Genomic DNA, 27,957 nt, shown 5'->3' with positions numbered 1-27,957 from the left:
GGACCTCAAATAATAGTGTATATCACAATCTCTCAGTCAGGGCTGGGAAGATGCTAAGTCAGGAAAGCACTTGCTTTGTAAGCGGGAGGATCTGCGTTTGATCCTCAGAGGCCCTGTGAAAGGAGACTGGGTGTGGTGTGTTTGCTTTTTAGAGCTGGAGAAGCAGAGACAGGTGCACGGCATCTGGTGCTTGCTGGCCAGCCAGCATGGTCTACTCAGTGAGCTCCAGTCTAATGAAAGGCCAAGCAGACAGTTCCTGAGGGATGACAGCAGAGGTTGTTGTCTTCTGTCCTCCACAGGTAAGTGAATATGTACCTACACCACAGGAAACACACACACACACACACACACACACACACACACACACGGGCGGATTATTTAAAATAAATGACTAGGCACCATCCCCCCTGACATTTTGCAGGACTGCAGTTCACTTATTTACTTACTGACAAGAATCTATAGGATTTTCAATGTTAGTGATAAGCAATTTACTAAAAACATTCTTACACGCTGCCAGTGGTTTTTATGTTATTTAAACAGCAGAAAGGGTTATTTGTATCACTCACCAGGAAACCTTATGATATTCAGCCTTTGTAACACTCTAGAGAACTGCTATAAGTGCAGGAGCATGCAAACTGTAGAAGACTGAAGAGGATACCATATCTTTCAGTTGCATGATGATGGTGGTGATGGTGGTGGTGGTGGTGGTGGTATTGAAGATGAAATTTTTGAGGTTGGGGATTGAACCTAGGCAAGAGCCTCATACATGGCTACCATTCTACCATTCTATCTCTACCCAATCATAGGATTCTTTATTAGATGCCCCTTCTCCAGCCAGTCTACTGTGTGTTTCTTACTGAGGGCACTTGCCAGTTATTAAGAAGCCTGCATATCTAGTCAAACTATATACCATTCATCTGTGAAGGAAAAATATTGAGATCCATTTTTGAGAACAACAATCACTTTGTTTCTTGTCTATCATCATCAAGGGAGGGGGCGGGGTGGTAAAAATGTATAAGGCAAAGACCACGGGGAACGCCATGGGGATTTAGGTGAAGTTTCATGGACTTGCTGTGCCACTACTACCAAAGAGAAAAAGGAGAGATTTAAAGAAAAAGGGAGGGAGGAAAGAAAGATGAGAGAGACAGGGAAGGGAGAAAAAAAAAACAAGAGGAGAGAAGGCAAGAGATAGAACTCACTTTGGGAGCCATCTTGAGCTGCTCTGCCCTTCTCTTTTACTGGGGTTATTTAGAAATCTGAGATTACATAAATCCTTTATTCCTTTGGTCCTGCGGAGGAGAAGGGCCACATACATATCACAAAAGTGAAGAACAAAGAACCGTCACCACAGAAGGATGCTCCTTCCGGTGGTTCACAGAGGAGAAGTGGCTGCTCTCTCAATGGAATACCAAGAAAGACACAGAACACAGGAGTCCTGGGAAGCAGTTCTATTCAGCAGAAAGGTCACCCTGCGACTGAAGGCTGCAAATCCACACAAAAGGCAGCTACCTGCCTGAGCCAGGACTTGGAAAGGAGGGGGCTGGTGATGAATGTCACAGCTCCTAAAAATGGAGTGTTATTCATGGCAAAGATTCCAGGGATGCTTTTAAATACATGTAGCTATTAAACCTTTGCCTCAAGGGTTCATATAAGAAGCACAGTGGTGTATTTATCAATATATGTGTGTGTGGTGTGTGCATGGGGTATGTCTGTGAGTGGGTGAGTGTGCACACCCAAGTGCACATATGCAGAGGTCAGAACAGGACTGAGCATTTTCTTACTTTTTCTTTCTTTCTTTCTTTTTTTTTTCCGGAGCTGGGGACCAAACCCAGGGCCTTGCGCTTGCTAGGCAACCGCTCTACCACTGAGCTAAATCCCCAACTCCTGAGCATTTTCTTCTATTGCCCTCTAATTTTCAGGCCTTGAAACAAGGTCTCTCACTAAATGGGAAGATTGCTGTTAGGGATGGCTGACCAGCAAGCTCTTGGGATCCTTCTGTTTCTGCCCTTTTCCTCAATGCTGGGGGTACAGGCATCTACGGCTATGCGTAGTTTTGTGTGGTTACTGGGGTTTCAAACGTAGGTCCTCACGCTTACATAGCAAGTACTCTTACTTACTGGGATATCTCTCCAGTCCTCATGCTTTTATTTTGAAATGGTTATAAATAATAATCATCCAAAACGGTTTTTAAAGCACACATTTTCCCTCTTTATAAACAATTTTAACAAAAAGTTAGTTTGATTTTTAGTGTTTCCATCAATCAGAAATGAGATCTCTTCTGTATTTGAAGGGATTTTTGTTATTGGGGAGGAATCTGGTTCTTTTTATTTAATCCCTTAAATGGAGTATTCCATAAGTTGGGAAAGAGATCAATAGCATAAACCGATGAGTTTAAAATTACAGCAACAGATGCTTGCTACTTCATACATCTTCACAGGAACAGGCTATTACAACAAAACTCTTGTGTGTTTATACATATAAGTCTCTGATGAATTCTGTACATATATAAAATGAACATTTTATATTACATTGATACACAAGAACAGAGGGTTGCAGTAGAAAAATAAGAAATTGCTACTATCTCCCTGGTGTTAGTTTTATAGTTACTCATTAAGTATACTAAGACTGTGTCTAGGGCTGAGTTCTTTGCTGGGCCACAGGACAAAGCAATGAACAAAGCACAGAGAAAGTATGGCTGTCAGAGGGGAACAGATAAATAAAGGGCACTATAATGAACACAGTAGCTGCCTTTAGGAGTAAAAGCAATAAGGCTACTTAAGCAAGCTTGGGTAAAAGCTTGCACTGAGGTTGGTCTGAGGGTAAAAGAGCCCTGGGCTTTCGGACTCATTATAATAATCAGTATCACTGGAGCTTGAAATTGTAAAGAAGCTCAGGGTAAGGTCAAGGAAGCTCATAGAGGCTGGATCACAAAGGGTCCGATGTGTGTTGCTTGGACTGCACTGAATGTTTTAGAGAATGGGATCCAGCTGAAGGGTTTGAGTGGAGGAAATCCACCTGTGCAGCCCTAGGACAGTTGGGACCCTATTGATGAAGAATGAAGAGAAAGATGGGAAGACTAGTCAGGACGTGGCTGTGGTCTTCTGGGAGTGAAGTAAGTGGGGCTGCTTAAGAATTGAAGTCAGAGTGTTCTGCCTGGATGAGCTCTCTTCAGGAAAAGGACAGGGAGCGTGACTATGAATCCGAGAGAAGCCTGAGTTCACTGGTACTGCTTAACCTGTCAGTGAGGAACAGGTGGAAATGGATATTGGAGAGAGGAAAACACGATGACAGCATACCACACCAGGGAGCAGAATAACTGTCTTAGCATGTAAAACAAAGCTTATGACCATGTGATGCAGAAGAATGCTTGCCTGTAACATCCCATGAAGGATCAACCCCACAAGCCAGCCAAGCCTTGCCCTCCAGTGTATTCTGAATATATACAAATGCTAATTTCTCAAGCAAGTTTATCACCCAATACAGTTCAAGTTAACAGTTTTCTGATGCATTAGTATACATATCTTAGTTAATTAAAAACAAGCATTAAATATGTAATATATATGCAATTCTATACAATGAATATCTAAAATTCATACACCATCTGATTGTGATACATGTACATATCACACACATATATTTATGTATATATGTATGTATATCATATGTATGTGTATGTGTTTGTGTTACATATCATATGTATATATATGTATATATGTATGTATGTATGTATATAATTATGTATATGTATATATATTTTCCAGTATATACATATACTGTATATGCTCTACATGTTCATATACTGTATATATACACATACAATTTTCTATACCACATATACATATATATCATATATATACATGCATGTATATACACACATGTATGTATGTATGGGTGTGTGCTCTTGGAAATTGAATTCAGGGCTTTATGCATCCTAGGAAAGCATTCTACCACTGAGTCACATCTTCTGTCCTACAATTTCACATTTTATAAGGCTTTCTGGGGAAAGATGAGGAATAAAGTCATTTATCACAAAATAAAACTTATTAAATGTTTGATCCTATGCAAAGTAACATCTCCTCTATCTCTTTACCCATTTCTGTGAGCTGCCCACACGCCAACATAGACTTTGAGAACTCCTTTCATGTAGATACCAATAGCAACAGAAGTACTTTTAGGGAAAACGTTATATTATAAACATGGTCCTGAAGCTTGATAAATTTCACATAAAATAGTCTCAGCGTCTGGAATTCCTACATACCAACTCTAGCTTGTGTAAGGTCTTTAGAACCACTGTGCTATTCTCCAATGCAGGAGACGCTCTGGGCCTCTCCAACTGTTAGATTCTCATAAACTAAACACACACTGGTGTTTCATAAACACCTTTGCCTCTACCCCGTGGGTAGAGGACAGAGATCAGAGGTCTACTTCATTTTAATGTTAACAGAGACACTCAGAGGGAAGATTATGAACGTGGCAATTGCTTCACGAATGAATATGACTCAGGGAGTCTGCATCAGTCTACAGACTTTACAAGGCCCCCTCCCTTTGCCGCAGTAAACACACTTCCCAAACTGACGGGCTTAATTCGGCACAGGTGAAGGGACTCCTTGCACGCATGGCTAGGAGAACGAAAACAGTTCCCACTGAAGTGAAGATGAGCAATTCTTTGCATAATTTTTTAGCGTGCATAATAACCACAGGAAACTATTAGGTAGCACTGTCTCTGTAATCCCCCCATGTAAAGAAGTTTGCATTTCCCAGCGATGGAGCAAGTCTGCAGGAACCTTTTCAGTGTATGAGTTCAAGACTCCTGCTTTAGAATCGGTTGCCATTCATACATGGACCTGCCTCTCTCAGGAAAGGAGAAGTGCATAGTGACCCACGACTTGCTGGGGAGGAGTTAAAGCAAGCTGGAAGTGCCAGGAAATTCTCCAGCAAACTTGTCCTGTCATCTTCAAATGGCTAACTGTGGATCAATTTCATTTCCCCATCTGAGCCCCTTAATATTTATAAAGTGAAATGGTTATAAAATGTCCACCTATCCCCTTCTCTAGGAATAGAACGTTGGTAGACAGAAGCTAATAATTAAAGCTCTGAAAAATTAAATCCTTCAATGCTACTCGTACTGCACAGCATGTAAGTTCTCAGGTTTGGTACTTCTGGGGCCGAGGATGTGTTGCTCCTATGTAGGCTTAGACTTTCTTAAGGACCCTCTCATGTCCAGGAAAGATGGACATGAGTTAGCAAATAGAAAAGTAAGACATTATGCTAACTTTAAAAACTGAGAGGCATGAATGGCTCAGTGGGTAAAGGTGCCTACTGCTACTCCAGACGAGATGAGTTAAATTCTCAGAGCTCACATGGTGCAAGGAGAGAACCAATATCTGAAAGTTGTCCTCTGACTTTCATGAGTGTCCTTTTTACTTCCTACCCCCCAACAAATAAATAAGTATAATATTAAAATTTGAAGGGTAAAATGAAAGATTTTAATAGAGACAGAGTTTAAAGCTATTACAACTCAGGTCTCAAATCTAAAAAGTCAGCAGTTTCTGATAAATAAATGTGACTTAAAATTTTATTACATTATACATATTTTGTGTCTTATGTGTGTGGGGCATGTATGTGTCTGTGCTTGTATGGACAATGTTTGGAATTGGTTCTTCCCTTCTGCCATGTGGGTTCTGGGTACTGAACCAAGGTCATACAGCTTGGTGGTATATGCCTTTACTTGCTGGACTGTCCTGAGGGCCCTAAACATGATTTAAAAGGTGGGTCTTAATAGTCATATACCATTTGAGTCTTGAGTCTTGAGTGAAAAATTCCAATCTGGACGTGACCAGAAGTCCTGCTAACCAGCCATCTCTCTCAGCCCTTCTCAAGTTCAATTACCATTGATTTTTATGCTCCACAGCATTATAAAAATTTCATGTTAATTAAATGTAATGATAATCCAATTATTTAAACATAGCAACACCTTCTAAGCAAGATGAACAAAACACTGCACATAGAGGGAAGAATCATCTCCCTTTGAATCTCAGCTCGGCTGACTGTCAGATCCTGAGCCCTTTAGCCATACAGTGCATTGTTTCTCTCCTGTGACGCAGTAACTCTTTACCTTGTCTACCTTTGTAGTTATCTTACAAATTCTCATTAGCACACAAAGAACTAAGCTTCACTTTGGCACATTTCAAACACTGTTGGTTTTGTTGCGTCTTCTTTTCTCTCCCATTGCTTTCCCTTCCCTCCAGTTCTCCTTTAACCTTTGTTCCTTGTCTCCGGATCCCCACCAATGGCGAACCTCTCTCTTTCTCCTCTCTTGGTCTCCTACTCAGTTCCATAGTCTAGAGTCACTTTTACACACCACCTTATTCTTTCACAAACAAACACGAAAAGTTAGGAGCGGCCCGTGGGAAAGCATGCAAGTTTGTCCTGAGACTGGGTCCTCTCACGTAGTATAATGCCTTCCAGAGCCATCCATTTCCTGCAGACATCGTTTTTCTTCACAGCTGAGTACAACTAAACATGTGAGGATATTCCATGTTTTCCCTGCCCATTCTCTAACATGACAGGAAACAGCAAAAACTGTTAACTCTAAAAGACTGTGCGTGAGGCAAGCTCATTAGTCGCAGATGAAGCTCTGAGTGACTAAATCCTACTAAATGCACCAAAGTAACACATAACCTCAGCTAAATACTCTAAAAATTAGAAAAGAAATTACATTACTGGAGCCCAACAAAATGGCATCTATTCAGAGATTCATAATGTATGGATGAGTTTGTGTCCTCCTTTAGCAAGGCTGCTTGAGATTATTGGTAATAACTAATATTCACAATCTGCGACTAAGTCAAGAACAATCATGCACCACTGTCTCTCCTTCCTTCTCAGCTATTCTCTTAGATATGCCTCCTAGGTCCTATGCTAGGGTTGCTAAGTTTTTGAAAAGCAACTGAGTAGTAGTTCGTGTACAGGTGCTGACACACTGTTTTATTGCATCTCGAATATTCAATGTTCTATAGTGATTCTGATTATATAGGATATTTATTAGTCTCAAAAAAGAAGAAAACTCTCTGATATGACATTGTAAATAAACGATCTCATCAAAATCCCAGCTTGTGGCAAGTCTAACTCCACAGTCTAAGGAGTTTTCTTTATAGCCACTGTCCTCCACCAGTGTTACATGCTAATCACCAGCTGATGCTTTCTTTATCAGTTCCTTTACCCACAAAATTGCCTCAAAAGACAGATAATCGAAAAGGAAAGAAGCCAGAGACTTCAACAAGTATTGCACAAAGGATAGCCAAATGCTCAAAGTTTTGACTTTATTAGTCACTTAGGGGATGCAAAGGAAAGCCAGCAGAGGACACTTCTTCCCCTTACAAACTGGCTCGGGTGTGAAAGACAAGCACGTCCCTGTGGAGTCCTACCAGTTAGGAGGAGTATGTCTTGGCTGAATGTGTTAGAAAGCTTTTTACCAGTGTCCATTGAAGACAAATATAGGTATACTGCAACATCTGATTTGACACTTTCACACTTAAATTGAAATCCAACAGAACTAACATTCAAGTATCACAATTATTTAAAACCCTAATGTTTACAGTAATTCAAACTGGAAGCTACCCACATGCCCATCAACAGCAAACTGACCAGTGAAATCATGGGTTATCCCACAATGAAAGACTATATGGGCACAAGAATAAGGGTAGACCTAGAACCACAGAGATCTGTCTTATAAATGAAGGGCAAGTGATGCGGGTAGGTGGGATGAGGAAAAATCTATATGAGTTCATTTCTATAAGATTCTGAGAGAGGATAAATGGGCTGTGGTGCTAAAGACAAGTAAATGGGTCCTCGATCAAAGTGGGTAATGGTGAGCAGAAGGCATATAAGAGGTATCGACAATGAATGGTTTCTTTAAGACAAACCAACCAACCAAACACAACGGCAAACCTTCATGTGTGCGCTTATGTGCACCTGTGAGTGCAGATGCCTGAAGAGACCAGAAGTGAGTTAGATTTCTGGAGCTGAAGATATAGGTGGTTGTGACCTGCCTGACCTGGGTGCTAAGAACCAGACTTGGGTCTTCTGGAAGAGCAGTACACATTAGTAACTGCTGAGGCATCTCTCTAGCCGTAGTGCATGGTCTCTTGACTGGAGTGCTGACCACATTCCTCAACCTAAGGCAACTTGAAATCTTAGCATCAGCTCTCCTATGCATTTGACTCTCGGGTTACCCATCTCTATATTTTGAGACTGAATTTCTGAATCATTTCAGAATTTCAGATTCAGGATGTTCAGTCAGGAAAAACAAAGGTATGAAAAATTTCCCAAACTTAAAAAACTTAAGAATATCAAAAACCTCTACTCCTAGGCATTTACAGCAAGGTACATTCAATCTGTACAGCCTCTGTCTAGTGTCCACAGCCCCTGTGGGTATCAATATTGATGGAGGTTTGTCCCCTATATAAAGTGGGGTGAACCTTGAATATAACCTAAGTCCATTTTCTTACATACTTAAATAACATCTAGATGATCTAGCATGTAGCAGAACAATCCAATGTTGGTAGTTATTTTACTGTACTGTTGAGGATGACAAGAGAGCTGTGTGTGCTCAATATGACACACCCTCTTTCAAAGACTTTTGTTCCTGTTGTGCAATCCACAGATGTGGAACTTACGAGCATAGAAAGCCACCTGAACCCCAACTAAACTTAGGAGAATGGCAACCAAGCCCTTCTTCCAAAGGATGCACATGTCAATATTTTCCAAGTTCACATTAGATCTCTCCATGTTTGAGTTAATAATAGTTATTCAGTTGACAGCTTTTCATATCATTTAATAAAGCAGCAAGGCAGTACAGATAAATACAGGAATTGCCTGTAAGGTATAAGCCAGATTTAAAAAATTACTGTTAGGTATAAACAAAATAATGAAGTCGAAGTTCCAAAAATAAATGATAATGTCAAAATGAGAGGCTTGTGTACTGAGTCTTGTAGAGAAAAACAGGGCTTCGAGCCCATAGGCTGCATTCATTGCTCACAGAACAGGTCCTGGGTCTATCAAGCCAATGTAGAACAGGGGAGGAAAGAGAGCTAAATAAAATTAACCGCTATGAAAGGTAAAGAGCTAGAAATGAAGGCTGGAGGCACGTGTATATAACTTTCTTTGCTGCCCACATAATGTTAACCGAATTTTCTAAAAGACAGTGTTAGAGTGGGAGGAACCCTTAACAAAGCTGTCATCCCAAAAAGAAAATGGTTAAAAAGGAGAAAGACTCCCAGAAAACTGAAAAAAGACACACACACATGCACATACACACACATGCATACACACATGCACACACACATGCATACACACACATGCACACACACACACATGGATACATACACACGCACACACACACCACTTAACAATGGGTATCCTGTCTGAGGATGCACCCTCAAGAAATCTTGTAGCTGTACATATGTCACAGGGTACACTTACACAAACCAGGATGTGTAAAGCACCAGGCATCCTAATCTGTCTAGACCTGTATGATATGTGCGATCAATCTATCGCTGACTGAAATGCTGTCATGCAGTGGGTGACTGTGCACATACATCATTTTATTTATATGTTTTTAATTTACAATGTTTTGCATATATACATATATGTAATCATATATAATAGATATCTGATATATATGTATATACACACACACATATATATATATATATATATTTACAAATGTTTGAATTTAATGCTGGCATGATGTCCACTAAATATTCTAAAAATATTCATATGCCAGACTTTAAAACATACACATGCTATATATTGTTATGGCTCCTTATTCAAAGTACAGGGTAAAAAGTTTGATAATTATAAAGAAACAAAGTCACACTTTTTCGTCATGACTCCAATCAAAGACAAAAACAAAAAAACGAAAACAGATTGTAGCATCTGTTCTTTTTATGTACTTACAGGTGTAACACAGGGGGCAAAAACAAGCCAAATAAAAACCACAGTCTTGAGAGTATTTTTCAGAAACCCCAGACACACTAGGCAGATACAGCAATAGATTTCTTCTAATTCCCAAAGAACAGGACAAATAGAAAGACATAAAGCCACAGAAGTCAGAGTCCTCATTAATTTATGAAAATAGAGGATTTTTAACTTGATATCATTTTAAGGTTTTCATTTTTAGGCAGTTTGAGACACTAAAAAGTTTGGGGCACTTGTTTCCAAATGTTATTTTAAAATCAATTAATTTTTCTATTGGGAAAAATCCACCCATCTCTGCAGATGTCGTCCTTAAAAAAAAATCCTGGCTGGCTACCTCACAACTACATTTACTCCTGCCCTGTCAGCTGTTGCATTCAGAACACAAACAACATTGATAATAATCCTAAAACCCGTTCAACTAAGGGAGCGTTTAAATCTCTTATTTATTTAATAGTGGGAGATCTTTCCAAATCTTACAGGAATGCAAACGATCCCATTGTCCCCTCCCATCCCTGATCTTCAACTTCGTGCTTTAGAACATAGCAGATTTTGACCTTGTTTGTCTTGAGGTCTCAGGTGAATCCCTTCTGCTGGCCAAACTCCCAAGGTCACAGATTTCCTTAGTGACACCCTTAAGAACTGATCAGTGTTCATTGTCGGTTTTCCGTTTGTTTTGCATCCAGGAATCTCAAGTCGGGGGTTTAGCCATTCAGCACTGCAGTCTGGCCAGCCTGCATAAATTGCCCGCTCCCTTTCACATCGTTCTGTGAAAATAAAGCGGCTGCACGCAGACGGCGTAGGAAAATAAAGCCAGGGCTTCCTCCGAGCCTGTCTGCTTGCACAGCGGTGCCGTGTATTTCAATTAACATCCGACCTTCTCCAACAATAATACTTCGGCATCGGCGAGAGCATGCCTTTTAGAATTTGATGCTCAGACAGCCATTTTGCAAAAACACGGCAGGTCCACGAAATAAGGGCTGTTCCTGAGAAACAGACAGGGGACGATAAAGCCATTGGGAAGGCTGGCAATATTGCAACAGCTGTGTCATCCATCAAACGATTATCATGTACAATTTTCCTGAAGCTCTTCCAAATAGGATTTCATATTAGCCACCGCGGCTGTCTGCAATTTGACAAACTCCATGGTAATTCGTCTCCAGAAAACAATTTCTTTGCCCACGCCACGATTCAAATACGAAAACTCCGAGCAAAAGAGTATATCAACTGGTTTGAACTGATACAGATATCTGAGACAATAGCTACTCCCCAACTACACACATACACACATCAAACCAGTCCCTCTTTCTACAAGTTATTTCCAACGCTGTGAAAGTAACCCCGAACAAAAGGTAAATGCACAGAAACATCTCCAGAAAGACCTCAGAGAATTGTAGCTCTCAGGCGCCTTGACAACTCATGGCACAAATGATTGATTTTCTGTTTGGTTCAGCACAGGGATTAAAGCACCCAGGAGCGGCAGCATGAACCCGACAGACACAAGTTACAATTTTCAGCTCCCGGCCACCACTGTAGAGCAATAGAAACTTACATAGGACACCCGTACTCGCCGGCGATGTACCAGCCCGCAGCACTGCATGAAGAGGTGGCAGGACGCAGTCAGAGCGTGGCTTCACCAAGCTGCACCGTGCCTCAGCTTCTCGTCACGGCCACTGTCCATTTCTTCCCACCTTCCACTCCCAGGTAAGAGTCATGGGCAAATCAACACTTAGCTGCTGTCTCTAGGTAGTTTTTACAGACACTGCTGTTTTTGCAGGCATGCCAAAACTTTGCTCTCTCTGACTGCCTTTAAAAAAATTTTTTTTCTTACAGGTAATTTGAGATCTCCTTTCAGGGGGCTGCCTCCCGGCAAACATCTAGAAAAGGTAGCATTTCTCTTCCTGACCGAGCTGTTGCTAACATGGGGTTTTGCCTGTTCAGAGCGTCAGGGTTTCCGAGCGAGGCTTTTACAGTAGCCATGCTCAACCCCAGAGATTTTCAAACCTCGGAGCCTTGCATTTCACCAGGCTGCAGTATGCTGCCTCCGAAGGGAGGAGGCCTACTCTGGCCGCTGTGTATGTGACTGTTTCTGAGAACGACGCTGCTCCTGCTGCTGTTTGGCTGTTACATCGCCCTCCTCGCTACGCACAGCGCAGAGAGCCTCGCAAGAGCATCCTTGATTCACTGGTACCTCTGTAACATTTTGGGCATATCTGATTTGCTCTTTCTCCCTCCTCCCCTCCCACTGACAAATGAGTGAGTCTAGACTTCAATTCACTGTGGATCCTTAGGACTCCAGAGCCACCCTCTACACCATGAGACGCTTTGTCCTGCAGTATGCATTTCAAAGGGATGGGGAGGAAGATTGCTGGAGTAGCCTCAGGACCTGACTCACTCAACCACTGCGGCCGTACAGTTTCTCTTTCTGCTCACCAAAGACTCATTTTCTACACTGAAGCATGTTAAGTGAACGCAGCTCTGGCGGGCGAATGTGATCGGAGTCGGACCTAATTAATTGGTTGAATAATGCATCAGCTATGATTTAGACACAACGAGCCAAATGTCCCATAAGCCCGAGAGCTTACAAGTCAATACCCCATGTCAACTATTCTGTTTATACCATTCCCCAAGGACACGGCTTTCTGGCAGAGAGCAGATCTTTATATTCTTTGTCTGAGGCCTTGTACGTGTCACACCACGAAAAATGAATCATTAAGGCATTAGGGACTCGGCTCTTAATTTGGATGATATCAACCATTCTAATAAGCAATGATTCATATAACCTTTCAGTATACCACACACACTGACCCAGATTGGCTCCATAGTGCTTAAAAAGGCGCATTAATTAATCGCACACCATAGTCTAAGATCAATAACCATTGTCAGGCTCCTTAGTCCCGTGGAAAATGAGAGCTTACTAATTCTCCACCTCTTGCTCATGTTTTCTTTAGAGCCCGGTTAACCAGCTCCTGTATTGCTGTTCCTTGTCTTAGGGTGTGACTGAGAACTGGGAAAGTGTCTCTGCTTTCGTTCAGAACTCTCATATGACTGGCAGAGGAACCGAGCAGTGTAATTAATAGCCTCGACTTAACGGAGCCCCCAAATTCTATGGCTATATCGCATACTAACCATCCACGTTTTTGAAAGCTCAAAGGGAAAAATATGACTATGTAAAGAGGTGGTTCTCAACCTTTCTAACACTGCCACCCTTCAGTACAGCGCCTCATGTGGTGGTGACTCTGAACCGTAAAATTATTTAGTTGTTACTTTATAACTGTAATTTTGCTACTGTTATGAATCATAATATACATATCTATTATGTTGGATATCTGATTTGCAACCCCCGTGAAAGGGTAGTTTGACATCCCCCCTCCCCACGACTTGGTCGTGATCCACAGGTTGAGAACCACTGACGTAGAGCTTTGATTATGCCAGAGACATTTCTAAATTAAACAGGAAATAGACTTTTGAATTAAGTCTTCTAGAGAAGGTTGACTTTTTTTTTTTTGGACTCTACAAGACATATTCCTTGTACACAGAATTTCAGTTCGATTTTTTTTTCTGAAGAAACTTTAATAAGAAGTATAGTAATCTAGTAAACACAAAGTCAAGGTTTTTATTAAAATTTTTGTACAATATAATTTGGCCTTTTTCTTCCTCTTCCCCCAACTGAGAGAGAGAGAGAGAGAGGGGGGTTGAGAGAGAGAGAGAGAGAGAGAGAGAGAGAGAGGTGGGTGGGTGGGTAGGGAGGTGGGAAGGATCAAGGGTTTTAAAAAGTGCCTTTATCTCACATTTCATAAAAACAAATAAAAATGAAGTCAACATTAGAATAAGATGAAAACATTGGTGGAGCCTTCTCTCCTTGAGTTCAGAATTCACTTTTTATTAAGTATGGTATTTTTAAACACAGTATGTGAGAGATTCCCCAGTTCATTAGAGATTCCACCCACACTGTCATTCAAGAACCCAAGAAAGAATGTCACTGAGCGCTCTAAGTGGGCTCTGCAAACATTTGCTGGGGACCTTCTATCTTCTTGGCTCTGGGTTAACATGCTATGGAGAGGAAATAAGAAAGTACATTTATCCGTGACTCCCTTTTCTTTCTTTCCAACAGGGAGTCCATGCCACCATCTTCCTTTAAGGATTGACACAAGGCAGGTGCCACCACACCAAAAGCAAGTCTAGGTCTTACAACACAGCAGAGAGAAGAGAAGAAAGTGAAAAGGGGCAACAGGAATGCCAGGGGAAATGATGGGAACAGCTCCTAACTATCTCTCCCAGGTACGCTCAGGGCTCTGTTAAGTCAGGGCTATGTGGGATCCTTTTACAAGCCAGGCAGTGCTGCACCCAGTGGACAATAAGTAGAGAAAGAATGCCAGTTAACTAGACAGTAGACGAAGCACAAAAGTTCACACGCAGACTAGATATGTGCCACATCTGCTCTTGTAAAATATACAAGCAAAAAATGTGTGTGGCCTACAAACTCCTGATACACTAAGACAGCATAGTTACACCTAAAGTACGTTTTCGGGGACTTGCATTTTTATTTCTTTTTTTTTTTTTTTTTTTTTTTGGTTCTTTTTTTCGGAGCTGGGGACCGAACCCAGGGCCTTGCGCTTCCTAGGTAAGCGCTCTACCACTGAGCTAAATCCCCAGCCCCGCATTTTTATTTCTTATCTTGGGTTGTTCTATGTGTAAGCACATGCATGTGCCTCTCCAGCCCTTGGGCTTTTTTTTGAGACGGTTTCCATCACACGGGGATATCCTCAGATCTATTATGAGCTATGGGGACAAGGATGCCATTGCATCCCTAATCCTCCTTGCCTCCACCTCCCAAGTTCTGGGGTTACAGGTCTACGTCACCGCGTCCGGTCCAAAGTATTCAAACTAAATTGCATCCTCCCAGAAATTCGGTCCTTCCTTACGTGTACAGTTTTAGCGTTGAGCATAGACCAGGAGACATAAATTCACACTTGCGTCTTTGTTATTCATTTATCATTTCATCCATAGCAACCAGAATAAACCTAGGGAGTTTGTGCTAAGGCAAACAGTTCAGCTTCCCTAGCAACTGGGGGTGGGGCATTGGGGCAGTGCACGTGACTAGCTTCTGACCAATGAGAAGAAGCAAAACTGACATGTATCAATCCCATGCCTGTCCTTAGGGGAGCGGGACCTTGCCTTCCTCTTGTACGTTCCTCTTTCCTGTTGCCCTAAGGTAGATGTAATGCTGAAGCGATACAGAAAAACCTGCCACACATTTCGGGGACACAGCAGCAGGTCTCCAGTCTCTCATTGGAAGCCGCTGTTCCCTTTGGAGGTGGCTTGTCATGGCGTGACATTATGAAGAGAAACATGCCCCCATATTGTCTAAGATACTCCTACTTTGACCCCAGTTAAAGAAATGAAGCCTGTATTTTAAAAATACTTCTTTGTGTTACTGTTAAAGTGAATAATGAATTCATAGTGTCCAAGGAGCATAGGCAGAGGAAGGGGCCGGTGGGGCAGAACAGCGAAGCAGGGAGAGGTACCTAATTCCACAGCGGAGTTCAGATTTTATCCAGCAGAGCAGGAGAACGACGGGAGCTGTTAAATGTGAAAATAACTGCCTATTTTTATTAACAAGTAGGAAAAACAATCCTCTCTAGATAATTTGGTCTAAAAATACTGGACTATTTTCCCCAAACAGAAACAGATTCTACAGTAAGAAATCTGAAACTGCTAAGCTTACGTATTGGCAATTAGTAAGGAGCTAAGAAGTAATCCAATCAAATGAACTTAATCAAATAGATTGTGATTTACGGAGCTCACCACAAAGCTAATGAATGATTCACTGATGTATTTTGTAATAATATATGGTGTATTTACATTAAAATATTGTAATGCAGTAACGAGCGATTGAAGTAATAATGAAGAATCACAGATACATATGACATCATGTGTATATACATATGACATCAATGGCACGAATTTTAAAATCTAAGAGGTTCACCCGTAAGTGTGGCTTACGAAAAATCAGGATTGTTTGGTTGTTTCACATTGTGTGTCACTCCTAGTGACAAGAGAGAAAGCACACAGCAAATGAGACGGTGCACTTCCTCAGAAGAATGACACTAGAGGGATAATAGCAGCTGCAAAAGGTGATCTCCCAGCATGCGAGAGAGACTGGAGAGGAAGCAGAAGGGGAGATTGAACACCGCAGTGTTAGCTATCCAGAGGGGCAAGAAGTCCTGGCGTGGAGGACAGGGAGATGGCACGAACACCTGAGTTTGGATTCTTACTCCTCACATCATGTGTTGCCATGGTGACGCCCACTCTAACAGTAGTGTAGAATAAGCAGAAGCAGAGAGAGGCGGATCCTAGGGGTTTTCTGTCTAGCCAGTCTAGCCAAACTCATAAGCACTCGATTCAGTGAGAACCCCTGTTTCACCCAAATACAAGGGAAAAGATGGGGAAATACATCTAATGTTGACCTCTGGCCTCGACATACACATGCACCGGTTAGCATATATGAGCATAGGCGGGTGAGCACGCCCATGCACGCATCTGTATAGGCATGCATATACCACACATAGGCACACACAGAGATTCGAGCAGGCGACTGCACAGCAAGGTGATAACTGTTATAGCATATTTCAAAAATGTAGCACTTTGGATGTTTTTACCCAAAACAAATGAAAAATAGCCAAGGAGACAGATAAAGCTAACCTAATCCAATTATCATACAAGTTTCACGTTTCAAAAGATCTGCCAGTATAACAGGTATACATGTTCACATATTTGTTACACTCATTTATTTTTGTACATATATGGGAACACATATGCCACAGATCATGTGCAGAAGCCAGAGGACAGCTTATAGGACTCACATCTGACCTTCCTGATGTGGATCCTGGCAATGGAACTTAGGTCATCCTGCCTAATGGTAAAAAACTTGACCTCCTAACTTATCTTACCAGTAACAGTTTCTATAATTCTATACGTCATTTTTACATGTCATACATAATTTTATAATCAGCTACAACTAGTTTAATTTAAAGATGCCCCAACAACACTACAACCTTGAGATTCTTTCTGTAGTAGAACAGAGATCCCTTATCAGGAGTGACTCTGTTTGGGTGTTACAGCTCTTTCAGTGGCTGACGTTTCACACAGCCTCAGGGTCCTGATAGCCTCTGTGCTCACTTCTCACCCACCCATCATAGTCCAGTGTTACAGCTATACACATTCATAAATGCAAAACAATAATTCAAAAAAAGACCCAACAACATTAAAAAAAAAATCCAACAATTATCCTCAACAATTATCTGTCTGTTGAGTCAATGTCGCCTGAGTGCTACTGGGCATGCACATGAATCTGCAGGTACTGGTCTCACAAGATAGGAAATATAACACCCAAGATTTTTAAATAGAGGGAGGTCAAGATACAGGGGGGACAATATATATATATATATATATATATATATATATTTACAAAGTAGGATGTTAGTGTATGAAAGTAAAGAATGTTACAAAACTATAGAGCATGTAGATAGTCATTTGCCATTACTAAAGGAAGAAAAGTCTTTTGGGGCAGTGCTCTTTGCTCTAAGGTTGCCAAGAGGGAAGGAGTTAAAAATACAGGGGTTTGAGCACAGGAAGAAGCCTCTACAAATGTCTCTGTCTAGGAAGGGATGGTTAAGTAGCCAAAGGATCAAGTAAGAGAGGGAGAAGGACCAAAGCAGGTTTAGAAGGCAGGTGGTAAGCATGTCACGAGCTCTGTGCCGGGAGTTTTATCTTTGTACTATGAGCAGTGGGATGGTTTCATTCAGACAGCCACAGGCATGAGCAGACAGACAGCATTTTTAACATACACGTTGGTAGTGAGGTTGTAGCTGAAGGGAAAGCAGAGAGCACAGAGGAAACAACATTGGAACATCTAAGGCAAAGATGATGGTGTTACTTCTGGAGGACATGGGGAGAGAGAGGTGAGAGAAGCAGATGCGCTGAGAGGATTAGAACAGGAAAGTATGATCAGAAACAACAGAGTGAAAAAAGCTTCAGTGTAAGTGTCAAAGATGGTTACTTTTCTATCTCCTTGTCTCTGCCCATTTCCATCCATGATTGTGGTTCAGTCTGTTGGGACAATGTGATATGCCTTCATGGGCAGGTCAGCTCTCCTCTGCCCCTTGACTTGTTCTGACCATTCTATCTCACATTAGAATTCCAAGCAGGACTCTTACCAAGCCCCGTGTATCTTTCTTAATCTTTGTACTCTCTCTTCTGCTTATTCTCTCTTCTTGCTTTTCTTCTCCTTCCCCTCCTCCTTTTGCTCCCCCACCCTCCCTCCTCTGGTGTGTTCATGGATACGTGAGCATGTGTGTACAGTAGTACATGAAGGACAGAGGCCAATATTGGGTATCTTCTGCAATTTTCTTCCACCTTGATATTTTGAATCAGGGTCTTCCATTAAACCTGCAGCTCACCAATTTGACTAAACTGGGTGGCCGGCGAACCCCAGGAATCCTACTGCCATAGCCTCCCAAGCATTAGGATTCCAGGTATGTATCACCACCCTTGGCTTTTTACTGGGTGCAAAAAACCTGAAGTCAGGTCCTCATACTTGCCTAACAAGCACTTTACCATCTAAGCCATCTCTTCAGCCTTAATCTTTACCTCTGTAGCCACCAAAAAGGACAACTCTATTTTACTCAGCCTCAATGGAAATATGTATCATTCTTTTTCAGATTTTCTTTTTTCTTTTTTTGCCAAGACTTTCTGTATTCCTTGATCTTCTAGGTGTTTGTTTTTTTTCAGATCAATAATGGTATTTTTCAGTAATAAGATTGCACACAGATAACAGTAGAAGTCAGCAGAATAAGGAGGTAGTTAGGGGAGATGAAGTCATGCTTCCCAAACTACTGGTAGCCATGGAATGGGCACATGGCTTCAGTAAGATTTGGCCACTTCCAATGTTTGAAACTGACTCAACATTCTAATTTACAAAGCTCTTACTTGAGAACCAAGTAACTGACACACACACACACACACACACACACACACACACACACACACCCATCAAAACAGGAAAACGTCGACGTTTTGGGTAAGCTTATATTTTATAGAGGGTTGCATCCATAACTCCCTTTGGCTCCATGCAGTCTTTGAGTCATAAGTTGGATACCTGGAGGACAGCCTTTATGCTGCAGCTTATGCTGCTGTAACACATGCTACACTTGAGTGTGATAAAAACTGAGCCATCCTAATTATCCCCTCTTATCTTGTAATACAATCACATCTGAAGGAGTTCAGTCCTGCAATGAAAGTCATTTCAATCCAATGCCCTCCTTTTTCTGCCTAGCTCAGGGAAACTTGCAAAGAATTTCAAAATCTGCTTCAATCCTTTTTCCTTTGAGTCTCTCAAAATTGACCCGAAGCCATGTCCCCACTTTGCAACACAAAGAAGTAAAACATTTAAGCATTAAAATTCTCGCAGGTCCCCAACTGGCTCCCTCTGCTTTGTCTTTGGGTTTGTGGCTCAGTGTATGTCTTTAAAATTTCTCCATATCACTCATTACAAAGAGTGTATTCGAGGAAAATAAGCCAACAAAGCTTCCATTCATCTCCCTTTCCTACTCTGGCTCAAACCCTCTCTACCCAGACTTCTGGTTGTCCCCAAGAGAAATCAGGGCAACAAGGGAGCATCACTACCTTCCCACTGCAGAAGGAACACTGTATAAAGGCAGAAGTCCATTATGTTAATCAGAAAGGTAATGACGGGAAAGCAAGTCCAAGACCATCCGCTGATTAAAATTCACCACGGCTCATCCTTTTTTCCGAAAATATATTTGACCCATTCATTTTACTCATTACGGACGGAAAGAAATACAACCTGCATATAGGAAAGAAAATATTGGTCTTTGGATGGAAAAAGGCATGTTGTTCAGATATAATATGTCGTGAGCAAATCCATGATGACCACAGCATAAAATACTTCCAAGTGGTTATTCTAATTTCCTCTCTGATTGGAATGACCAAGAAAGAGAAATGCATATTTCCCCTTCAGCTACCACAAATATGCTTGACAGATTCTAAAATTCTAACACACACACACACACACACACACACACACACACACACACACACACAGAGAGAGAGAGAGAGAGAGAGAGAGAGAGAGAAAGAGAGAAAGAGAGAGAAAGAGAGAAAGAGAGAGAAAGAGAGTGTGCTGTCCTGTCACTGACTCCACCATAACATTCATTTACAAAATTAGCAAGTTACCACTTCATTTTCCTTAGTTTTACTTTTTGAGATTATGATACCATTTTCCCTTTCCTCTTCCTCAAACCAAATCTACCCTTACAGACTTTTCTTGTTCTCTTTCAAATCATGGCCTCTTTTGTCATTAACTGTTCATCACACATGCCTATATGTATATGCACATATATTTCTAAATACATAAGTGCAAGCTACTCAATCTGTATAATGTTACCTGAACGTATGTTTGCAAGAATAGCCATTTGATATTGCATAATTAGTTGGTGTGTGTCCTAGTTAGGGTTGTTATTGCTGTGATAAAGCACTAAGACCAAAGCAACTTGGGGAGGAAAGGCTTTATTTTGGCTTACGCTTCCACATCACTGTTCATCTTCTAAGGAAGTCAGGACAGGAACTCAAAAAAGGCAGGAACCTGGAGGCAGGAGCTGATGCAGTGGTCAAGTAGTAGTGGCTTGCTCACCATGGCTTTCTTAGCCTGCATTCTTATAAATCCCAGACCACCTGACCAGAGTTAGCCTCACCCATAAAGGGTTGGACCCTCCCACATCAATCACTAATTAAGAAAATGCCCTACAGGCTTGCTTATCACTAAATCTTATGGAGGTATTTTCTCGATTGAGGCTCTCTTCTCTTCAGTGACTCTAGGATGTGTCAAGTTGGCATAAAGCTAGACAGCACAGCATGCTTTTCCCTGCAAGAGACTTTATCTCCTGCTCTCAATGTTCCTTAATTGCTTGTAGTTCTTTGTGTAGAGTTAAGGCCTTGTGGGGTTCCTCCACTCCACGTTGGCATATCTATTGCTGTTGTCCTTGTTCAATTCTTGGTTAGTCATTCATGTTGGTGAGACTTTATGGATGTAGCTTATGTCATGACTACGAGGCACAATCTCACTGTAATCCCCTCATCCATTGGCTCTGACAATGCTACACAGCTTTGATGCCTATGAACCACAAAATGACCTGCATGCCAGTATCATTCTAAGTGTACAGTAGTGGCATCAGACGGCAGTGGTAACTAAAAGCTATCTAACTTGATTTATGGTCACTCAACAAAAGCTAAGTCATGCCTGGTATTGGAAACAGGCAACTACCCAGGGCTAATGAAATAATAGATCAGAGAGGAACCTACAACTACAATCACTTTACTAAACCAGCACGATCCCTAACTGTGCACTAAATATTTGCCTTTTTAGATACCTACAAATGTAGTTGTCACCCAACAACAAGGAAACTTCTCTTTGCAACACATAGAGACCAGTGTCAACCAACTATAACCAATCAAAATGCAAAGCTTAGTCACAATGAATATATCTACAATCCAACTCCCATACCAAAGGCCCAGGGAACATCGTAGAAGATGGGGTGGAAAGACTGTAAGAGACAATTCAACACTTTTTTTTAGAGATGTATTTATTTTATGTATAGGAGTACACTGTAGCTGTGTATCTATCTTCAGACACACCAGAAGAGGGTAACAGATCCCACTACAGATGGTTGTGAGCGACCATGTGGTTGCTGGGGATTGAACTCAGGCCCTCTCGAAGAGCAGCCAGTACTCTTAACCACTGAACCACCTCCCCAGACCCCAAATTCAACACTTTTTGAAATCCTTTGCTCAAATAGAAAAGAGAAAGAAGAATAACAGCTGACACATGGATTCCCACTAGGCTCCAGTCCGTAAAGTAGGCTAGAAACTTGACACAGGTGATTCTTACAATTCCTGTAGCCTAAGTTCTGATTTACTTCTAGTTTATAAATGAAGGAACTTTGTCACATTTCTGTCACTGTGACCAATAACTGAGTAAAACAACCTAAAGGAAATAATTATTTACTTTGGCTTAGAGTTTCAGAGGTTTTGGTCAATCATGGCAAGGAAAATATGAAGGCAGGGTAGCTCACATCATAGCAGAAGAGAGGGAAAGAGGAAGAGAGGGAGAAGGAGAAAAGTAGGAGAGAGTGAGAGGGGAAGAGGGAGAGAAAAAGAGGAGAGAAAACAGGGAGATGGGGTCGGAGGTGGGGTTGGTCTTTGCTGGCTTCCTCCTCTCTCTCCCTTTATCCCACCCAGATCTCTATGTATGAGACAGGGCCTTCCACATTCAAAGTAGGTCTTGTCTTCTTAGTTAATTCTCCCTGGAAATGCTACCGGACACACCCAAGGGAGCACTTTACTAAGTAAGCTTCAAAGCTCTCTCAATGAAGTCAACAGTCAAGTTTCACCAGCACACCAAAGCATCGTGAGTTAATTGTTCAAAACCAGGCAGGGTAAGGTTTTCAGAATTTCAAGTTATTGTTTTTCTCCATCTTGTTCTGTGCCAGATAAAAAGTAATTTTACAAGCCAACCCTGGAGGAGCACACAATAGTTTATTTACCCCCTAATAAACTGGCAGCCACTTGCCCCTATAGTGAACAGCGTCAACCAGCCTTTACATGGCTTCTTTACTAGTAGTTTTCCAAACCATCTTTGTGATCTATAAACACACACTATCCAAACTGCTTTCTTTCCTTTTGTTGAAAAGTTTTACTCATGAGAAAATTCATTCTATATCACTAGATCCCTCCCTGTCTTGAGGTGTGGGATTACTATGTAGTCCTGGTTGGCCTGAAACTTATTATGTAAACCCAACTAGTACCATTCTATGAAAATTAACTCATTTCATAACTATAGGAGTTATAGCAAGTGACACTGATATAACCCATATCTTCTCTCTCTCTCCCTTTCCAACGTTCTTCCTTCCTCTCACCAAACTTGAGAAACCATTTAAGGAAATTTGAAAGAATAGTTTGTGTTAGTACTAAGGGTTGAGTTTGCGGTTTCCATATGCTACTCTACAGTGGGCTAAGTTCTCATGAATAAATTTAAAATAATGTTTAAATTATATAAAAGGAGTTACAATAAAAGAACAACAAAGATGGAGGCGGGCCACAGACATAGAAATAAAGACTGGAACACCCTGTGATGACCAGTATACTTCCTCCAGATGAGCCGTGAATCTTCCTGTAAGCTTTCTAGCAGGCAACTCAAAAAGGGAAACTCGGTCAGTTACATAATTTACTGGCCATAAGCTTAAAATAAACCCAATGCTCAGCAGCGCCACACTGCTTGGCACTCACAGCAGACACCAAATTCTCCTGAAGTCCCATAAAAAGGAACATCTTGTAAAGGCACAGGCAGTGTTCCTGACAGGCCTGACGGGAAATGCCACAGCGGGCTTTAAAGGGCTGTTTCTCAGACTGACCTTCAGAGGACGATAAGTGTCTCACACCAAATGGCATTTGGTAAGATACTCAGGGGAGTGAGGCAGAAGGAGCCTCACGCCATACTCACAGGTTTGGCATGAGTCAAGTGTAAAGGGAAAGTTAGGACAAGAGTGGTGCAGAGGGTGAGCATGATTCCTTCAGTCCAGAAACTGTTACAAAGACTAACGTTGTTCACCCCTAGATGGCAAAAGAATAATCAGATCTCAGGTGAGTGATTAGGCTAACACAGCACAGCTCCCCAGTTGTAGAGGTAGGATTTAAATGAGGTTGGATGTCCTTCACCTATTCCCTCTCTAGGACCCCAGGGTTTTCACCCTGAAGAGAGTCTTTGTTCTTAAATTAATTTCATTGCCACTTTGAGGGAGGAAGGGAATCATCACTTGAGTCCTGTACCCATCAATTATACGACCAGGTTCCAGGGGTGCTTCCAATCCAATGGCGACATAGATGGCCCTGGATAAACTAAATGGGCCATAAGGGATTGATGTATGTGTGTGCACTTGCTTGTGAGTGTATGCACCTGTGTGCGTTAGTGGTGTGTGTGTGTGTGTGTGTGTGTGTGTGTGTGTGTGTGTGTGTGTGTGCACGCGCATTAGGAATGAGAAGGAGATAGGAGAGAGTGGGACACAAAATAATCACTCGTTCATTATATATATATTATGAAGTTAACAAAATCAATCAATGGAAAAAGGAAAAAAAATAAGGGAGAAATAAAAAATAAAATAAAAATAACCAACCCCAAAGAATACTATTACTTATCATGAGCTTCTGATACATATTACATGGGAATGACCTTATGACCATTCAACAGGGACATATAACTGGCCGGAGGTGATGATGAAACAAAAAAACAGTTCAGGAGAAGCCTGATCATATCAGCTTGCAATGGTTGAAGCAAACGGATCCTACCATTCCCCTCTCTGTCCTTCCTCCTTGCACCCACTGGCCTTGAGAAGATCCAGAGAGTGGGACAAACAGAAGGAGGTACCTTGAGCACCTTTGGAGTAAGCCAGACTTAGGGAAGAGGTGGGGCTTATGCACAATGGCACTGCACCTTTAAATGAGGGCTGGAGACGGCACAGAAGGGCAGCTGTTTAGAAAGAAAGCCCAGCAAAAACTTGGTCTGCTTCTAAATATCCTTGATCTTGCTCCTACGCAAAACTCCTATGGTGGTCCCAAGTAGTTTGTCATGCTAAATCTTTGATCTTAATTCTGGCTAAAGGTAAAAAGATTAGTTTTCCATACCACTGCTTGGAAATGCTCTATAAATCTAGAGGACTCATTTCGAAAGTGATAAGATAAAAGACAGAGGAAATTTACCCGATCCATCTCTGGTTAAGAGAGCTGTGAAGACAGTCTAACATTATTACCCTGTCTCTGTGGCACAGTGGGTCTTCAGGATGGTATTCTAGAGGATCCCACGTATATGGGAGTTAAAATGAAACAGAAGTGTAGGTGTGCATGCCTTCAGTTTACAGAGGAGTGAGATTAAAGACTGCTAAATCTCTATTATTAGTGCAGATGACCCAATGTTCTTAGCCAGGCACCTAAAGAAAAAGAAAATACGCAGGTAGGTATTCATACCTGCCATGGTCATTTCTCTGTAAAGTCTGCTTTGTAGAAGTCCATTTACTCAAAATGGAAGTCTTACAGTTCCTATCCTAATGTAAAACCAAGTATTCTTGGAGTAATTTAAATACTGTTAGAAGATTGAAGTCATGCCTTGCTGGATTACGCTGGGTCTGGTTCAGTATGTAACTCACATGTGTGGGATACAGTGGATATTATCACACACATACACACACACACACACACACAAACACACACGACAGATAGTTGATGGACAGTTTATGTCAAGGCATGTGCTTGAGTACAAGATAGTTTGACACAATCCACACGTTCCCTATTAGGAGTCCATTTCTCAACATAGCCTAGGATGGCCTTGAACTCACCATCTTCCTGTCCCTGGTTCCTCCACCCTGGCACAGAAAATATCCATGACAGTCAAAGTTTTTTTGTTTATATATTGCTTAGACTCTCATGAGCAAATATTTCCCATACTGCCACACACTTCATACCGGATTTCTCTTTCTAGTAGTCTTAAGTCTGAAAACTAACCCTTTTTAAAATCATTGCATTTCCTTTTTCTTCAAAATACCTTGTTAATACATAATGAGGTCTCACTAACTGTTGTTTTGTCCGATACATTATAAAACTCTTCGATACTGAAAAGACATAGCAGGGAGTCAGGCAGGAACTGAAACACAAATCACAGAGGAACACTGCTTACTGGCTCGCTCTCTGCCTCAGGTTAAACTAGTGTGTTCTTAGGCAGCCCAGCTCCACACGGTAGGAACATAAGTGAAACCATTTTGTGTGACTTAAAAGCTATTTTGTATGATTTGGACTAATGTGATGCCTGTAAAATGGGAGCTTGTCACCAGGCAACTCTGATAAGAACTAGGCTTTAAAAGCAAGCTCCAGGCAGTCCTTGATATGCTAAGCAACTAACCCCTAGGTGGTGTTGATAAGCTGGTGAACCAGCCTCAAGCTGTGAGCCCTGATCCATGCAAAGCCCAGTAAATGATGCAAACATTGGGACTTTAGGAATGGCCTTTAGGATCACAGTGCTAGTACTCCAGAGACAGCTTCTCTGTCCTCTGTTGACACTCGTCAGCAAGAAGACTTGGGACTGTACAGTGTCCTGGGTTCAGCAACCATTAAGCATTCAGAGCTGTCACTCTGCTCACAGATGCTGGCTTGTCAGTACTGGCTGGCCAGAGCTCTTAAGGAGTTTCTGGACTGCCATTAGTGCTATCCTCCCATCCAGCTACAGCTGAAGGACGTCATGGGAATGTGTGGGATGGGTGAGGTGTAGGGGGGTAGAGAATGTGAGTTGAGCCTCAAGCTTTACCTTACAGGAAAACCTTCCCAAATAGAACCCTACAGCATGTCCTGTCCACGTTCCCCACTTGGTGAGATGTCTGTTTCACTTTTATATTAGTATGATATAATAAGGAATGCCTGTGTAAATAACTGAGCTTACTCAAAACTGTGTAATAAACCAAGCATACTCAAAAGACAAATCTTGTGTGGACATCCTAAATGCTTAGCACCTCACAGCCTATGGGCCTATGGGTGTAGGCCACGCAGAATCTCTATGTCAAATGCCAAGGGATTGTGCCACCCACAGTGGGCTGGGCCTCCCCACTTTACACATCAATCAAGATGAGCTCTCACGGACTGACCAATCTAATTGAGGCTATTTTTTCGTTGAGGTTCTCTCTTTCCTAGTGACACAAGGTTGTGCCTAGTTGACAATAAAAACTATCTGGGCCACAGATACACAAGTGGACAATGGAAACTCTCTGCTCCTGTGGTGCTATGCAGGTAAAGAAAACAGGGACATGTATTTTTAAACACCGACTTGCAGTTTCGATGTATTTTGGGAAGAAGGGTGGGAATGACAGACAGGAAGACTAAGTTCCAGTCTCATGTAAGGCATCTGTGGAAGGTAAGGATAGACTATGGTACATGAATAAGACATGAGATCAAGAGAAGAAAGCATGAGACGAGTGCCAGAGGTGAGTGTACACCACTGTCATAGAGGAACTGGTCAGTAAGGGAGTTGTGATTTCATCTACTCCAACGGCCAGGGTTGGAATCGGTCAGTGTCATTCCATCACTACAGCAACAGGACTCTGTCTGTGAGTGAAAGCCATGGGTGAGTTTGTGAAGGACAAACAACACTGACTGATATCTCAGCAGTGGCATCATGCATGCTGTGCAGGGACTTCAAGAAGCTAAACACACCAGAAAGATGGTGTGTTCGACTACCACAATTGCTCAGTTAAGAGAGAAGGCCTTCATCTAGGGTATTTGTTGGAGAGAAGTCTTGAAAGATGGTTTGATTCTGAATATACTGTGATGTCAGAAGTGATAGGACCCATAGATTCATACTGCACGAGACAATAATACAGCAAGTTGGGGCTTGAAAGGGGATACATGAGCTTAACAACTCTGTGTATGTCAGCTCCACTTCCTAAAAGGGACCCTCAGGGAGAAGCTGACTTGAAAGGGAAACAAAAATAATTTGGGGAAAGTTAATTTTGAAAAACTTCTGTAGAATGTATGGTCAGATGTGGTGGTCCATGCTTTGAATTCCCATACCCGCAGGGCAGAGACAGGCAGAACTTCATGAGTTGGAGGCTAGCATGGTCTATGTGGTGAGTTTAAGCCAACCAGGACTACTTAGTGAGATTCTATCTTAAAAAAATATTAAGTTAAAAGTCTATAGACTATCAATGCAGTGAGATCAGTTAGATAATTTATTGCATGACTTCAGGTTTCAAAAGAAAGCTGTGGGCACAGAGGTGCATGTGGAAGGCAGCACAGAGATGTCTTTAAAACCATGAGCCTTAGGGAAACTCTTAACAAGGATGACCCAAGACTGGCTTCAGCTAACAAGTG

General features: G+C 41.7%; 1 protein-coding gene and 1 long non-coding RNA gene across 12 annotated transcripts in view; one reads left to right on the top strand and one right to left on the bottom strand.

Annotated features, from left to right (window-relative positions):
- Nucleotides 1–27,957, bottom strand: part of Cacnb2 (calcium voltage-gated channel auxiliary subunit beta 2) — a 346,804-nt gene that overhangs the window by 211,314 nt on the left and 107,533 nt on the right. The window contains 1 exon segment of one of the 10 annotated variants that reach the window (NM_053851.2): nt 11,528–11,627. In NM_053851.2, the coding sequence (NP_446303.1) occupies nt 11,528–11,575 (48 nt within the window). In that variant the 5' untranslated portion in view covers nt 11,576–11,627. 10 annotated transcript variants of the gene reach the window in all.
- On the top strand, nt 163–26,573 carry LOC134482755 (uncharacterized). 2 transcript variants are annotated; one of them, XR_015641897.1, is made up of 4 exons: nt 163–299; nt 11,429–11,679; nt 14,090–14,256; nt 24,299–26,573. It is a non-coding gene; the product is annotated as an uncharacterized LOC134482755 (long non-coding RNA). The 2 variants fall into 2 exon arrangements; XR_015641898.1 differs by lacking the exons at nt 14,090–14,256; nt 24,299–26,573 and adding an exon at nt 11,809–13,609 and having other exon boundaries at nt 189–299.

The sequence above is a fragment of the Rattus norvegicus genome, chromosome 17 (genome assembly GCF_021556685.1).
Source record: "Rattus norvegicus strain SHRSP/BbbUtx chromosome 17, alternate assembly SHRSP_T2T, whole genome shotgun sequence".
Taxonomy (NCBI): Eukaryota; Metazoa; Chordata; class Mammalia; order Rodentia; family Muridae; genus Rattus; species Rattus norvegicus.
The sequence above is the reverse complement of the archived record's forward strand: the minus strand, read 5'-3'. Positions and strand labels throughout refer to the sequence as shown.